The sequence below is a fragment of the Scyliorhinus torazame genome, chromosome 30, assembly GCF_047496885.1.
Source record: "Scyliorhinus torazame isolate Kashiwa2021f chromosome 30, sScyTor2.1, whole genome shotgun sequence".
In the NCBI taxonomy this organism is placed as follows: Eukaryota; Metazoa; Chordata; class Chondrichthyes; order Carcharhiniformes; family Scyliorhinidae; genus Scyliorhinus; species Scyliorhinus torazame.
In genome coordinates, this window is record NC_092736.1 from 4,786,552 (window position 1) to 4,804,494 (window position 17,943).

Sequence of the window (17,943 nt, forward strand, 5' to 3'; positions counted from 1 at the left end):
TTGTCAATGGGATTTCCCAATGAAGCCATCCAATGCCGCCGGGAAACCCACGGGCGGGGTTCACTGCCAGCAGGAAAAGAGAATCCCAACGGCCAAAGAATTCCGGCCACAAATTCTAACGTTCATGCTCATTCACTGAACCCCATCTTTTCCATATTAAAGTTGGTGTAAGTGAGCTATCTTGCATGAGACTTTCCTGTGCATAGAGGGGAATAAATTGATGTAGCATTGGTAACACCGACTGTGCAAAAATACAACGTTTGGAACCCATTACTTGAAATGACCAAATTTTATTCAAGAATGTTTACAACCACAAGGAAAGCAGAGTGTTCTCTGTACTGAGCTGATCGAGTAGTCTGAGCGCTGTATTCTACTGCAGCCAGTCATGCAGACCATATCAATACACTTCAACTGGTCATTTTACAGGCATCACAGTTACCAAATATGGTGAATCAGATGAGCAAATAGGAGATTAAATTAGAAAAATATGTTTATGAAGATATTTGAGCATTTAAGGTGTTTTTTCCAATTCCATAATCCAGAGAGACTAATTTGAGTTGCTTTTGAGGGCATTAAAGCCCTAATTGTTTCCGAAAAACCAACAGCTTTTGATAATTATTCCTGTACTTTCCTTGTGGATGTGCAATGGTGAATTGGCACCACGCCACTGGCAACACAAAACTGAAATACTAACCGGCTCCGAATCATAGTAATAATCATCCCAAGTTTGTCTGAGTGGTTTCTTTGTCATCTGAGAAAGCAAGATAAATGGTGTTAAGAAGCACATACATCGCAAACAACTTTCACAAGCACGGTTCAGGATGCATATCCAGCAGTAAAACTCAAGGAAAACCTGTTCTGCTCTCAATGAGATCTTCACCTAACAGCACAGCATTTGTTTGAAATGTTGTTCTGAAAAAAATCTAAAATAATGTCAAAGAACAAAGAAATGTACAGCACAGGAACAGGCCCTTCGGCCCTCCAAGCCCGTGCCGACCATGCTGCCCGACTAAACTACAATCTTCTACACTTCCTGGGTCTGTATCCCTCTATTCCCATCCTATTCATGTATTTGTCAAGATGCCCCTTAAATGTCACTATCGTCCCTGCTTCCACCACCTCCTCCGGTAGCGAGTTCCAGGCACCCACTACCCTCTGCGTAAAAAACTTGCCTCGTACATCTACTCTAAACCTTGCCCCTCTCACCTTAAACCTATGCCCCCTAGTAATTGGCCCCTCTACCCTGGGGAAAAGCCTCTGACTATCCACTCTGTCTATGCCCCTCATAATTTTGCAGGCCTCTATCAGGTCGCCCCTCAAGCTCCTTCGTTCCAGTGAGAACAGAGTTTATTCAACCGTTCCTCATAGCTAATGCCCTCCATACCAGGCAACATCCTGGTAAATCTCTTCTGCACCCTCTCTAAAGCCTCCACATCCTTCTGGTAGTGTGGCGACCAGAATTGAACACTATACTCCAAGTGTGGCCTAACTAAGGTTCTATACAGCTGCAACATGACTTGCCAATTCTTATATTCAATGCCCGGCCAATGAAGGCAAGCATGCCGTATGCCTTCTTGACTACCTTCTCCACCTGTGTTGCTCCTTTCAGTGACCTGTGGACCTGTACTCCTAGATCTCTCTGACTTTCAATACTCTTGTCATGATTTCTCTGCACGACAAAGCATATCTAATTATTAATCAATAGCTCTTGCATGTTCAAACTACTTCATTAATTACAACTGTAACGGAAAATGTTTAACCCCAATTATAAACTTTATTCTTATTATTATTAGTCACAAACTATTACCCATCTTCATCAATAATTGCATTCACCCGTTTCGACTCTCCCTTGCGTTTCCCACCCCCCTCACCCCACCCCCAGCCTCCCCAATTAAATGTTTCTAAATCTCTGCACATGTCCTTCATCTGCAGGTGTAACTGTTAGCATTTTTCCTTCTAGCAGCCGATGAAATCAGAATATGTACTGGAATGCATCACAAGGTTATATCATATTACAATTTTCTTTTAAATCATATAACAATTACTGGGACAATTTTGGGCATTTTGCGTGGTACCCAAATGCTTTGAAATAAATGATGGAAATCAAATTAAAACAAAAAATACTCAAATACACAAGTGAATTAGCATTTGCAAACACTCATTTCAGGTGTGTATCATCCAAAAGATGCCAGCTACAACACCAGGTCTATCTAAAAACGAGGTGTCAACCTGGTGAAGCTACAACACAGGACTACTTGAGTGTTAAACAGCATAAGCAGTAACTGATAGACTGAGCTAAGCAATCTCACAACCAATGGTTTAGATCTAAGCTCTATAGTCCTGCCAAATGAAAAATGAAAATGAAATGAAAATCGCTTATTGTCACGAGTAGGCTTCAATGAAGTTCCTGTGAAAAGCCCCTAGTCGCCACATTCCGGCGCCTGTTCGAGGAGGCTGGTACGGGAATCGAACTGTGCTGCTGGCCTGCCTTGGTCTGCTTTAAAAGCCAGCGATTTAGCCCAGTTAGCTAAACCAGCCCACCATTGTCCACCATCATACATCCAGCCATGTATGGTGGTGGACAATGAAACAAATCACTGGTGGAAGAGACTCCACAAATATCCCCATCCTCAATGATGGAGGAGCCCAGGACATCTGTGCAAAAGAGAAGGCCGAAGCGTTTGCAACAATCTTCAGCCAGAAGTGCTGAGTGGATCTCTGCCTCCTCCGGAGATCCCCAGCATTACAGATGTCCGTCTTCATCAATTCGATTCACTCCACGTGATATCAAGGAACAGCTGAAGGCACTAGATACTGCAAAGGCAATGGGCCATGACAATATTTTCAGTAGTACTGAAGACTTGTGCTCCAGAACTTGCTGCACCCCTAGCCAAGGTTGTTCCAGTACAGCTACAACACTGGCACATACCTGGCAATGCGTAAAATTGCCCAGGTATGTCCTGTACACAAGAAACAGAACAAATCTAACCAAGCCAATTACGGCCCCATCAGTCTACTCTCAATCATCAGAAAAGTGATGGAAGGTCTCATCAACAGTGCTGTCAATTGGATCTTATTCATCAATAACCTGCTTGCTGACCTCATTACAGCCTTGGTTCAAATGTGAATAAAAGAGCTGAATGCCTGAGGTGAGAGTGCCTGCCCTTGACATCAAGGCAGCATTTGACCGAGTATGTCATCAAGGAGCCATTGCAAAGCTCAAATCAATGGGAATCGGAAAAAGCTCTGCTGGTTGGGGTCATGCCCGGCACAAAGGAAGATGGTTGTGGTGGTTGGCGGTCAATCATCTCAGCTCCAGGACATCACTGCAGGAACTCCTCAGGATAGTGTCCTAGATCCAGCCACCTTCAGCTGCTTCATCAATGACCTCCCTTCCATCATAAGGTCAGAAGTGGGGATGTTTGCAGATGATTGTACGATGTTCAGCACCATTTGCAACCCCCCGGATAATGAAGCAGTCCATGTCCAAATGCAGCAAGACCTGTACAATATCCAAGCTCGGGCTGACAAATTGCAAGTTACATTCACACCACACAAGTGCCAGGCAATGGCCATCTCCAATAAAAGAGGATGTAACCAACACCCCTTGACATTCAATGGCATTCCCATCACTGAATCCCCACCATCAACATCCTGAGGGTTACCAATGGCCTGAAACTGGAGTAGCCACTTCAATATTGTGGCTAGGTCAGAGGCTAGGAGTCCTGCGGCGAGTAACTCACATTCTGATCCCCCAAAGTCTGTCCACAATCTTTGGACAGTAGTGTCAGTAGTGTGATGGGATATTCTTCACTTGCCGGGATGAACGCAGCTCCAAGAACACTGAAGAAGCCTGACATCAGAGGACAAAGCAGCCCGCTTGATGGCTACCCCTTCCACAAACAAACATTCAATCCTTCCACTATTGATGCACAGTGCCAGCCATGTGTACCATGTACAAGAGGCACTGCAGGAACTCACCAAGGTTCCTGAGGCAGTACCTTCTAAACCCCCCGGTCACTACAACCAGGAAGGAGAAGAGCAGCAGATACCAGGGAACACCACCACCGGGAGGATCTCCTCCAAGTCACTCACCACCCCGACTTGGAAATATATATCGCCGTTCCTTCACTGTCGCTGGGTCAAAACGTTGAAACTCCCTCCCTAACTGCACAGTGAGTGTACCTACACCTCAGGGACTGCAACGGTTCAAGGCAGCAGCTCATCACCACCTTCTGAAGTGCAACGAGGGAGGGGCAATAAAAATGCTGACATAGCTAGCGACATCCACATTCCATTAATTAATTTTTTTTAACTTTGGCCTTTAGTGCACTTTTTGCGTTTTTGGTTCTCACCTCAAAGTAACGTCATTGCATTGGAAACAAATAAGAAAGGTTCATTAAAAAGCCAATGATAAAATCACCTTTATAATTAGTGAGTTTTTTTATTCACACTCAATCTGCAGGATGATGCCAACTATGTTTGTTACCACCTTTTCTGTATTAACAAGAAAAAGTTATTTGGTGCCTGATCAGCTATAAAATCAACAACCAATAAATTACTATTCATTCCCAGGCCTGCGACATGCAACAGTATTTATGTCAGACAGACTACATCAACATTCAATCGGAAAGATTGCATTCCCAATAACAGAGCATTAACTCAGTCATGTTAGCCTACATGACAATCAAATCCTGAAGTTGAATCTTTAACACAGTGGCGGAAATGTTACTCTTTATTCCTTTTAAAGACCCACTTTCCATTCTATTTCACTCCTTCGTATCAGTACATGTGGCTAACTCCCAATCAGCATCGTTCTTTGTTAAAGTAGGGATGTGCATCAGCAAGGCTCCTGAATCAGATTCAGTTAAATCACTTTCAAAACAAATTGAAATAATCACAACTGTAAACAAAGATGCAATTAAGTTAGGAAATGCACTAATAGGACAGAGAACAATCATCCTATTATTACCAAAGATTCAAGAGTGATGTATCTTGGAATACTAAATTAAATTAGTTTTCGCATGACATACAAAGCACAGTACCAATCAAGGTTATTTTTCACACCGAAGAGTAGTATGCATGTCCAAAAGTTGTACTTTTACCTGATGTTATAACCTGCCTGAATCCTATTTGCTGGGGACTATTGGTTATCCCATGCCTCTTCGGGAGTATGAGCTCCTCCAATGAGCGGGTGGGGAAATCCTTACCAGTTTCACCTGTATATATAGAGCTGGCCAGTGTGGTACCAGCTAGAGAGCAGGAAGCAGTGGTGAGCCACTGCTGCTATGTACATATTATTGTAAATAAAGTTATTTTCTTTTTGACTCTATAAACCCACGCTGAATTCTTCATGACCCTCACAAAACCCTGTCCCAGTAGACTGCAAGTATGGTTGACGGTTGAAGCCATAGGAAGATTGGGTGGGACTGCGAGGGGGTGGGCTGGCATCATAAATGTGCAAAAGTTGCACCACAATCGTGTTGGATGGGCCTATTAGACCAGCTGCCACACGCTTTGCATATGATTTGTAAATACAGGTTCCAACATTATTAAGCATCCTTTTAGGACAGCAACATGAATGGAACTTTTCCCCATCTTCACAAAATTTATGGAGTAGCTGCCTGCTACCTCTGGCACAGACTCCAAGTGCTTCGGTTTGCTGTTTGCTGTGTCCCCCTTCTCCTTTTCTGAAGTCCAATCATTTGTTAAAGTACCTAAGGCGTCAGTTGCCACCCGAGACCACATTAAAGTATCGAACCTTTACTGGCAATATTAGCAGTCACCAAGAGCAAGTCCAACTCAATACCCACACATGTACTTGCCAGCAGAATGTGATCCACAGCAAAAAGTTCATCTGATCTTCCTACTCCAGCCTAAAAGTGTTAGGGCAAATGTAATTCTGTAATTGCTGCCCTGTTAGAATTCATCTAACACACGACAGACTGTAGCCATGTAAAATGGCTGCGTTCCGATTAATCTGGCCAAAACCCAGTTTAAAACGGCTAACCCAAAAGACTGCTGGGAAAAGCAGCCAAGAAGACACAAGCAGGCAGCTGCAGACAGGTTTGCATATTCGGCTCTGGGAAGGTAGCCCAGATCGATACACAGGGCTATCAACAGCCCATCAACCCAGGTATTCGCAGTTGCATTCAGGACTGTTTGCAGCCAATCTATTCAGACATCCACAGTTAAATCGGCTATCCCCGGGAACAATTGCAACATATTAGCAATTGAATACCGGGCCAGACCTGTCGGCGCCTGCAGTGGCCGAAACAAAGACAGGTGAGCGACCCCCCCCCCCCCCCCCCCCCCCGATCGAGGAATCGCCTCACCATTGGACACATCGACCCCAGAGATTGGGGACAGATCCAATCACTTGTGACTCAGGGTCAAGAGCCGCCCCGGGAGGCGGGAAGCCCCTGGGCCCTATAAAAGTGAGGGTCCAAGTTCAGATATCGCTCTCTCTCATCTTCGCCTGCTCGAGACCTTCGCAAGACCAGCCACCGGCAACTGTAAGTTTGAATCCAGCGATCACTATCCGGTAGAGACACCTAGCCACCGACCTGTAGCAGCCTTTTGAATCCCGCGGGCCAGATTTGATTGGACAAGCCATTCGTTTCCCTGACCTGGTGGGCTCTTCCTAAGTTAAGTATTGGCCAGTAGTGATAGGTTTATTATATAGAAAGTAGTATTAGGGTATTAATATTGCTTGTTGTATATAATAAATGACCGTTGTTTTAATCCTTACTAAGCGGAGTGCTGTGTTATTAATCATAACCTGAACTTGAACCACGTGGCGGTATCATAAAGATACCTGGCGACTCATGAGCAAAGGTGACGTAAACAAAGTAAATAGACTAAGGTTAAAAAGAGCAACATAAAGTGTTAGGGCAAATGTAATTCTGTAATTGCTGCCCTGTTAGAATTCATCTAACACACGACAGACAAAGCATGGAATCTAGATTTTCTGCTCTGTAGGTTTCAATTAGTCAGCCACATGTTGCCTTAATCAGTGCGACTGAGGGAGGTTAGTACCTTGTTTCAAATTGCAATTGCCAGTGTTCTCAAAGAAGCTAAATCCAAATTAACTTCACCAAAGGAAGGAAATGAAATGCCAAAAGATTAATCCACAGGCTCCCTTTCATTCCAAAAGATTCATTCATCTATTTTTATACTTAACTATGTAAAAATAATTATATTTCTAGGAGGATATTCACCCCAGTCAAAAAGTTGAAATTCGTGTTATATGTTCCATTGGTTTAGAATTCACCAATGTTCTGATAAGCTTGTTTTAAACTTCAGTCAAAAAGCCCTTTGGATGTTTCAACCTGGTCAGTAACAGCTTTACACCTGAACACTTCCATTGAACAGTTAAAATATGGCATATCCTTTCCGTTTGTCATCGGACTCGAAACGTTAGCTCTTCTCTCTCCCTACAGATGCTGCCAGACCTGCTGAGATTTTTCAGCATTTTCTCTTTCGTTAGGAAACATATCCTCACATGGTTAATGCTTCATAATATAGATTACCTTACTTTGTATGAGTGTTAACCAGCAGATGCCATTAATTTACTCAGATCCACATGAATGTTGTCAAACCTCCTTATTCTCGCCAACTGCCACAATGTCATGGCATCAATCAATTCAATACTGAAAATGCAGCTTCCTGGCTCTGATTCCTGAATGTATTATGATCTATTTTTCACAAATAATACCTGCATGAAGTACTCTTTATGCAAAATCTAAATTTTGGAGCTAACCTGGTTCAAGTAATGGTATTCCTCAGGCTCCAGCAGGTGGAAACTCTTTTTTTCGTCTTCATTGGCTCCTGCCAGCAAGTAGTAGAATACGTGATAGTTGCTGAAACACAAAGGTCACACCATACATTGTCACATTTACACTCCAGTGACTGCAACACAACAATGAAGCTGTTAAGATGTGGCAACTTCAGATCAGTTACACAAAAATTCCAGAAACCATTTGTACATTCCTAACGGCAAAAATGCCAACATGAATTAATTCAATTCGACTTTTCAAGTTGTTGGACGTGGAAATGACTTAACCTGATTAAAACGGAGTCTGATTGTTACCAGCACCATCGATGGCACAGGCTCAACTTCAATTTTTGACTTCTCTATCTTGGCTCGCCAAGCTCAAATGACAGAGGGAGAATTTCTGCACATCTAATCAAGACATACTACCATTGGCTTGACACAGATTTTCAATTCTAATGCCACCCTTAGTTTGAGGTCGGGGAGGGGCTGATTCTCGGTTGGATTACGACCTGAATCCCCACATGAAAATGGTTAAAAGAGAGCACAAGAACAACGGATTCCCAAAAATCTGAAGAACTAAGATTCTGTGAGGATCATAGAATGCCTAAAGCACAGAGAGAGACCACTTGGCCCGTCAAGTTTCGCCAGTCAAAAACGAGCCACCGGCCTAATCACACTTTCCATAATCTGCTCCATAGGTCTGCAAGTTACAGCATTACAGCACTTGAGGTGCATATCCAGATTTGTTTTAAATTAGTTGAGGGCTCCTGCCTCTCCAACCCTTTCAAGTAGTGAGTTCCAGACCCCCACAACCTTCTGGGTGAAAAAAATTTCCATCTGGCCTTTAATCTTTCCAATCACTTTAAATCTATGCCCTCGTTATTGGCCTCTTTTTGCTAAGTACATAGGCCCTTCCCAGCCACTCTCGCCAGACTGGGCACAATTTTGTTAATCGCAATCAAATCTCTCTTCAGCCTCTTGTTCCATGGAGAACAATCCCGGCCTATCCAATCTTTCCTCTCAGCTGCATTTTCCAGTCCTGGCTACATCCTCATAAATCTCCTCTCTATCCTCTCTAATACAATTACATCCTTTCTCCCATAAGGTAACCAGAACTGCATACAACACTCAAGTTGTGACCCAGCGAGTGTTTATTTAGTTCCAACATAATCTCCCTGTTCTTATATTCTATACCTTGGCTAATAAAGCAAACAATTTCATTTGCCTTCTTAACCAACTTATCGACCTGAACACGTTACCTTCAGGGATCTGTGGACATTCACACCAAATTTCCTCACTTTCTCTATACATCTCAGAATTTTCCCATTCATTGCATATTCCTTTGCCTGGTTTGGCATCCCCAAATGCATCATCTCACACTTCTCCAGCTTGAATTCCATTTGCCACTTTTCCCTCCACCCGACTAGTTCATTGATATCATAAGAAAAAGAACTAGGAGCAGGAGTTGGTCACCTGGCCCCTCGAGCCTGCTCCGCCATTCTGTAAGATCATGGCTGATCTTTTTGTGGACACAGCTCCACTTACCCACCTGCTCACCATAACCCAAAACTGTACACAGTACTCCAGGTGTGGTCTCACCAACACCCTATACAGCTGCAACATAACCTCCCTGCTTTTAAACTCCATCCCTCTAGCAATGAAGGACGATATTCCATTTGCCTTCTTAATTACCTGCTGCACCTGCAAACCAACTTTTTGCAATTCATGCACAAGTACACCCATGCCCCTCTGCACAGCAGCATGTTGCAATTTATTACTATTTAAATAATAGTCCATTTTGCTGTTTTTCCTACCAAAATGGATCACCTCACGTTTACCAACATTGCACTCCATCTGCCAGACCCCTGCCCACTCACTTGAACCACCTATATACCTCTACAAACTTTGTGTCCTCTGCACACTTGGCTCTACGACTCATCTTAGTGTCATCTGTGAACTTTGACACATTACAATTGATCTCCAACCCCAAATCATCTTCCTGCAGCCGACAGATATCCTCTTCATTATCAATCACACTGCCGATTTTTGTGTTGGTTGCAAACAACTTGACCATGCCCCCTGCGTTTACATCTAAATCGTTAACGTATATATGTAGCACAAAAAGCAGGGGACAAGTACAGAGCTCTGGGGAACCCCACTGGAAACAGTTTTCAGGTGCAAAAACACCTGTCAACCATTACCCTTTGTTTTCTGTCAATTTTGATCCATTTTGTTATATCCCCCTGGATTCCATGGGCTTGTATTTATTTTAACCACTCTACCATGTAGGACCTTGACAAAAGGAATTCATAATTCTACAACCAAAATACATCCCTTCGGTTCAGACTGTTAGAACATAGAACATACAGTGCAGAAGGAGGCCATTCGGCCTATCAAGTCTGCACCGACCCACATGAAATGAAAATCGCTTGTCACAAGTAGGCTTCAATGAAGTTACTGTGAAAAGCCCCTAGTCGCCACATTCCGGCGTCTGTTCGGGGAGGCTGTTACGGGAATTGAACCGTGCTGCTGGCCTGCCTTGATCTGCTTTCAAAGCTAGTGATTTAGCCCTGTGCTAAACAGCCCCCAGGAATCTAACCTGAGACCCTGGAGCTATGAAGCAACCGTGCTACCTACTGTATTTTTGCTGAGTTTTCCTTACTCTTAAGTGACTCCCTATTGGAACCTCATGCACTACATAAACCCTCACTTCCATCCTCCTAACCTTTTTGGCCACTAAGGGCAATTTATCATGGCCAATCCACCTAACCTGCACGTCTTTGGACTGTGGGAGGAAACCAGAGCACCTGGAGGAAACCCACGCAGGCACAGGGAAAGCTTGCAGACTCCGCACAGACCGTGACCCAGCGGGGAATCGAGCCTGGGACCTTGGCTCTGTGAAGCCACAGTGCCAGCCACTTGTGCTACCATGCTTCCCAAAACAAATTTCAATAAGCAGTGGCATTTTGGTAAACTGGAGCAGACCGATATTTTAGTCATTGGACAACCTGCTGTCTGGACTGTAGTATGGCTTTCTAATAAATGATGCATTTCTACTCTGTAATTTCATATCAGGATATAAATTGTCTTATACACATAATAATGTGTACAGATAATTAAATATTAAATCGGTTACCACACACCAATTTTGTTTTATTTTTAAAAAAAACATGAAATACTACAGGACCCAAAGACTATGGTTTAAACCCCTCTCTGTATTTAGGTCTGGCCTCTGGTGTCAAACCTTTACATGTAAAATTTGCTACGTTTCAATGCACAGAAAAATTAATGAAATAGTAATTTCAATATATTCCCCGGTGTCTTGCCAGCTTCATTACTACGTTAATAATAGCAATCCCTTTTAGAACCAATGATCTTTTAGATTAATCTATCAAAGTTTCTTCCACTCCTGAAAAAGTTTAATGGATTGCTCCAAGACAAATCCATACACTGGCCTTCTGCTCAACTATTTAGCATGCCATTCCTTTGAATGCCTGTGTCAGGGAGGATGAGCCCCATTTTCTGTACTGTATCTGGAGATATTCACGCCATGCCAAATTGGCTCATGTAACAGTTTACACACATCTTACCGTTCATTATGCTCCTGGTAGACCAGCCTCGACTTCTCCAGCAGGTACTTTTCAACATAGGCTCTACAAAAGCAAAATTATATCACAAGTTAGATCAGGAAAACCTTCATAAATATTCCCAGGAATCAATCCATTGAACTTTTGTTGCACCCAGCCCCCCACCCCAGCTAAGGCAAGTATGTCATTCCTTAGGTACAGGGACCAAAACGGCAATCATTATTCCAGCTGTGGTCTCACTGAAGTGTTGTACAATTGGAGCAAGACTTCCTTATTTGTACTCCAACCTCTTGCAATAAAGGCCAGCCTATCACCTAATGTACCTGCAAGGTCACTTTGCATTTTGTACACTGACATCCATATTCTACTGAATACCAACAGTTAATTATTTCTCATCATTTAAAAAAAAGTTCTGTTTTCCGTTTCTTTCTTCCAAAATGAAGAAACTACTGCTCCTTATTATAGCCCACGTGTCACCTTCCTGCCCGTTCACATAATCCATCCATATCCCTTCACTTCTTTCTCATAGCTTATGTTCGCACGTAGATTTGTATCATTAGCAAACTCAGACACACTACACTCGGTCCCTTTAATCAATACAGTTTCTCAATGAAGAGACCCCAGCACGGTGAGATTTGATATTTTCTTCATATTTTATTATCCTGTGATGTGTGTGTGTGTGCGTGTATTGTGTGTGCGTGTATTGAGTGTGCGCATATTGAGTGTGCGTGTATTGTGTGTGCATGTATTGTGTGTGCATGTATTGTGTGTGCATGTATTGTGTGTGCATGTATTGTGTGTGCATGTATTGTGTGTGCATGTATTGTGTGTGCGTGTATTGTGTGTGCGTGTATTGTGTGTGCGTGTATTGTGTGTGCGTGTGCGTTTGTTTTAGGTTTGCGCATTTGTAATCAGATATTATGGTGGGTATGAGTAAATAGGTTGGGCCGAACATTTACATTTTTAGAGAAGTTGAGAGTTCATTTGAATATCAAAGGGAAGTTAGAGGTGACAAGAAAGACTTTGCATCTAACAGCAGTTCCATGGGTATACAGAAGAGCGTATATTACATTTTATTGACCCGGAAGCAGCGACAAAATAGAAAGATGAAAGATTTTGTATTGGAACGGATTTGAGTTTCAAAGAGTTGGGAGAAAATTGGAGCCCGAGATAAAGGGGGAGAAAAGGTATTTTAAGTTACTGTGGAGAGCTTAATGGTTGGCTGAGAGGGGAAGATTTTCTAGAAACAGCTCTGGGCTGGGAGACGGTGCAGTTTGAATGAGCCATCCAGCTAAGTCAGAAATGTCCAGTCTTGTTCTAAAGTCTTGGATTTCCACAGCAGAATGGAAGCGGGTTTGAGGTCACATGGTGTGCCTTTATTAAAACTGCAGCAGTTTGCCTTGGATAATATTACTGGGTTTTATAGTTAAATATCTATAAGGGAGCCCCGTGGAAGGTGGACTGACCAAATAAGGAGCCTTTTGGGGATATGTTTTGTAAGACTCATTTTAGCTTTGTAACTGCAATTTTTATAATCCCGAAAGCATTTCTGGACTCCTTGCTGCTGAGGTCTTGCTTTGGAAAAGTGGCCAAACTTGGGGGAGCCAGATTCTTCAATCTCCAAAACTGGCGCAACTAAGACCCCACAAACAGCAATGTGAGGGAGGACCAGCTTATTTATTTTTGATGCTGCGAGAAGACAGACATTTTTAGACATCGCTGCAGTCCTCCTATGCTCCATTAAATTCCTCCCAACTCAGCCTCTAAGGGATCTACTTTTATTTTTACTGCCCTGGTCGTTTTTATTTACTTTTGCAATCTATTTTATATCCCTGGTTAAATTACTCTCAAATCCTGTCATATTCTTCTTTATCAAACTTTTTGTTCTCCAATGTAGGTTTATAAAACTCGTCCTATCCTCAGGTTTACTATTCTCTTTGGCATATTTATAAGCATCTTCCTTTAACTCAATACTATCCTTAGTTAGCCACAGGTGGATCAGCTTTCCTGCAAATTGTTAATTCTCTTTAAATGCATATTCATGGAGAATTATGAAATATTAAAATATTCACCATTACTTTTCTTTTTTTTTAAAATAAATTTAGAGTGCCCAATTAATTTTTTCCAATTAAGGGGCAATTTAGCGTGGCCAATCCATCTACCCTGCACATCTTTTTTGGGTTGGGGGGGTGGAAACCCACACAAACACGGGGAGAATGTGCAAACTCCAGACGGACAGTGACCCAGAGCCGGGATCGAACCTGTGACCTCGGCGCCGTGAGGAACAAGGCTAACCCACTGTGCCACCGTGCTGCCCCACCATTACTTTTCTAACATCAGATCTTTAAGTTGAATTTCCAATCTATCTTCACCAACTCGTACCATACAATTGGTTTTATTTAAATTTAATACTCTAGTTTCAGGCTTAAGCATGTCACTTGCAAGCTCAGTGTAAAATTCTAATATATGTGATCTCTTTTCCTCAGAGAATCAGTCCTTCACTCAGATTTTTAATTAATCTTGTTTCATTGCAGAAGATCTAAAACAGTCTTTTCTTGGGTTGATTCCATGACGTATCGTTCCAGAAATTGTCTGGAATGTATTCCATGAACTCATCCTCCAAAATACTTATATTTGCCCTGGAGGCGATTTACTCAAATGATATCTGGGCTCCAAGGGTTTAATTAAGGCAAGAATACACAAACCAAGGTTGTATTTCCTCCAACTTAAAATAATTAAGAATTTTGGTTTGAAAGTTTTGCAAAATATCAGGAGCTGATAGTTTCGCCTCTAAAAGAATCTAGCCTAACATTAGTTCTAGGCTTTTCAGAAGCAAAGTTTGGAAGGAGTTCCATATGCAAAACGGAGGTAGAAGTTTGGAACTCTCTTCCTCATAGCTGATGCTGGGTCAATGGGTTAAGAGTAAAGGGATTTGGGTGGGGAGGGGAGAGATAGGTACAGGCGATTAGGTCACAGACCATCCTTGATCTCATTGAATGGTGGAACAGTTTGAGGGGTTAAGTCGGCTTATCCTGCTTCTATGAGTGGTGTACAGACACCCGCAAGGCGAGTTGGGCCAAATGTCTCGCTTCTGCGCTGTGTATATTTTACTTAGCTTCACTCTTTGCAAAACTGAGAAATATTTAGCAGGTCAAGTACACAACATTTGTATTCATGATGATTAGTTGGCTGTAAATTAATGGAAATCGTATTTGGAATAATAGATAGTGCCTATCTGCTACTGAACAACACTAGCTGTTTCACTTGGCTCATGAAAAATAAATCATATGACATGCTCAGATGCTGAGTTGAAGATGGCAAGGATACGGATACCTAAAATAACCCTTCATAGAATCATCATAGCATTTACAGTGCAGGAGGTGGTCATTTGGCCCATTGAGTCTGCACTGGCCCTCGGAAAGAGCACCCCACTTAAGCCCACGCCTCCACCCTATCTCCAAAACCCAGTAACACCACCTAACCTTTTTGGACACTAAGGGACAATTTAGCCTGGCCAATCCACCTAACCTGCACATCTTTGGACAGTGGGAGGAAACCGGAGCACCCGGAGGAAACCCACGCAAACACGGGGAGAAAGTGCAAACTCCGCACAGTCACCCGAGGCCGGAATTGAACCTGGGACCTTGGAGCGGAGATAGAACATAGAACAATACAGCGCAGTACAGGCCCTTCGGCCCACGATGTTGCACCGAAACAAAAGCCATCTAACCTACACTATGCCATTATCATCCATATGTTTATCCAATAAACTTTTAAATGCCCTCACTGTTGGCGAGTTCACTACTGTAGCAGGTAGGGCATTCCACGGCCTCACTACTCTTTGCGTAAAGAACCTACCTCTGACCTCTGTCCTATATCTATTACCCCTCAGTTTAAAGTTATGTCCCCTCGTGCCAGCCATATCCATCCGCGGGAGAAGGCTCTCACTGTCCACCCTATCCAACCCCCTGATCATTTTGTATGCCTCTATTAAGTCTCCTCTTAACCTTCTTCTCTCCAACGAAAACAACCTCAAGTCCATCAGCCTTTCCTCATAAGATTTTCCCTCCATACCAGGCAACATCCTGGTAAATCTCCTCTGCACCCGCTCCAAAGCCTCCACGTCCTTCCTATAATGCGGTGACCAGAACTGTACGCAATACTCCAAATGCGGCCGTACCAGAGTTCTGTACAGCTGCAACATGACCTCCCGACTCCGGAACTCAATCCCTCTACCAATAAAGGCCAACACTCCATAGGCCTTCTTCACAACCCTATCAACCTGGGTGGCAACTTTCAGGGATCTATGTGCATGGACACCTAGATCCCTCTGCTCATCCACACTTTCAAGAACTTTGCCATTAGCCAAATATTCCGCATTCCTGTTATTCCTTCCAAAGTGAATCACCTCACACTTCTCTACATTAAACTCCATTTGCCACCTCTCAGCCCAGCTCTGCAGCTTATCTATATCCCTCTGTAACCTGCTACATCCTTCCACACTATCGACAACACCAACGACTTTAGTATCGTTTGCAAATTTACTCACCCACCCTTCTGCGCCTTCCTCTAGGTCATTGATAAAAATGACAAACAGCAACGGCCCCAGAACAGATCCTTGTGGTACTCCACTTGTGACTGTACTCCATTCTGAACATTTCCCATCAACCACCACCCTCGGTCTTCTTTCAGCTAGCCAATTTCTGATCCACATCTGTAAATCACCCTCAATCCCCAGACTCCGTATTTTCTGCAATAGCCTATCGTGGGGAACCTTATCAAACGCTTTGCTGAAATCCATATACACCACATCAACTGCTCTACCCTCATCTACCTGTTCAGTCACCTTCTCAAAGAACTCTAAGGTTTGTGAGGCATGACCTACCCTTCACAAAGCCATGCTGACTATCCCTGATCATATTATTCCTATCTAGATGATTATAAATCTTGTCTCTTATAATCCCCTCCAAGACTTTACCCACTACAGACGTGAGGCTCACCGGTCTATAGTTGCCGGGGATGTCTCTGCTCCCCTTTTTGAACAAAGGGACCACATTTGCTGTCCTCCAGTCCTCTGGCACTATTCCTGTAGCCAATGATGACATAAAAATCAAAGCCAAAGGTCCAGCAATCTCTTCCCTGGCCTCCCATAGAATCCTAGGATAAATCCCATCAGGTCCCGGGGACTTATCTATTTTCAGCCTGTCCAGAATTGCCAACACCTCTTCCCTACGTACCTCAATGCCATCTATTCTATTAGCCTGGGGCTCAGCATTCTCCTCCACAACATTATCTTTTTCCGGAGTGAATACTGATGAAAAATATTCATTTAGTATCTCGCCTATCTCTTCAGACTCCACACACAATTTCCCATCACTGTCCTTGACTGGTCCTACTCTTTCCCTAGTCATTCGCTTATTCCGGACATACCTATAGAAAGCTTTTGGGTTTTCCTTGATCCTTCCTGCCAAATACTTCTCATGTCCCCTCCTTGCTCGTCTTAGCTCTCTCTTTAGATCCTTCCTCGCTACCTTGTAACTATCCATCGCCCCAACTGAAACTTCACACCTCATCTTCACATAGGCCTCCTTCTTCCTCTTAACAAGAGATTCCACTTCCTTGGTAAACCATGGTTCCCTCGCTCGACGCCTTCCTCCCTGCCTGACCGGTACATACTTATCAAGAACACGCAGTAGCTGATCCTTGAACAAGCTCCACTTATCCAGTGTGCCCAACACTTGCAGCCTACTTCTCCACCTTATCCCCCCCAAGTCACGTCTAATGGCATCATAACTGCCCTTCCCCCAGCTATAACTCTTGCCCTGCGGTGTATACTTATCCCTTTCCATCATTAACGTAAACGTCACCGAATTGTGGTCACTGTCCCCAAAGTGCTCTCCTACCTCCAAATCCAACACCTGGCCTGGTTCATTACCCAAAACCAAATCCAACGTGGCCTCGCCTCTAGTTGGCCTGTCAACATATTGTTTCAGGAAACCCTCCTGTACACACTGTACAAAAAACGACCCATCTATTGTACTCGAACTATATCTTTTCCAGTCAATATTTGGAAAGTTAAAGTCTCCCATAATAACTACCCTGTTACTTTCACTCTTATCCAGAATCATCTTCGCCATCCTTTCCTCTACATCCCTAGAACTATTAGGAGGCCTATAAAAAAACTCCCAACAGGGTGACCTCTCCTTTCCTGTTTCTAACTTCAGCCCATACTACCTCGGAAGAAGAGTTCCCATCTAGCATCCTCTCCGCCACCGTAATACTGCTCTTGACTAGCAGCGCCACACCTCCCCCTCTTTTGCCTCCTTCTCTGAGCTTACTAAAACACCTAAACCCCGGAACCTGCAACATCCATTCCTGTACCTGCTCTATCCATGTCTCCGAAATGGCCACAACATCGAAGTCCCAGGTACCAACCCATGCTGCCAGTTCCCCTACCTTGTTTCGTATACTCCTGGCATTGAAGTAGACACACTTCAAACCACCTACCTGAACACTGGCCCCCTCCTGCGACGTCAAATCTGTGCTCCTGACCTCTATACTCTCATTCTCCCTTACCCT

At 43.4% G+C, this 17,943-nt stretch overlaps 1 protein-coding gene across 10 annotated transcripts in view; it reads right to left on the reverse strand.

Annotated features, from left to right (window-relative positions):
* The window catches only part of myo9aa (myosin IXAa), a 341,249-nt gene that overhangs the window by 157,813 nt on the left and 165,493 nt on the right, over window positions 1-17,943 (reverse strand). For all 10 annotated transcript variants that reach the window (XM_072492693.1, XM_072492695.1, XM_072492687.1 and 7 more), the window contains exons 4-6: window positions 11,368-11,430; window positions 7,763-7,862; window positions 695-751 (exon numbers count right to left, since the gene is read on the reverse strand). In XM_072492693.1, coding sequence (XP_072348794.1) covers window positions 695-751; window positions 7,763-7,862; window positions 11,368-11,430 — 220 coding nt within the window. The remainder of the gene's footprint in view (window positions 1-694; window positions 752-7,762; window positions 7,863-11,367; window positions 11,431-17,943) is intronic.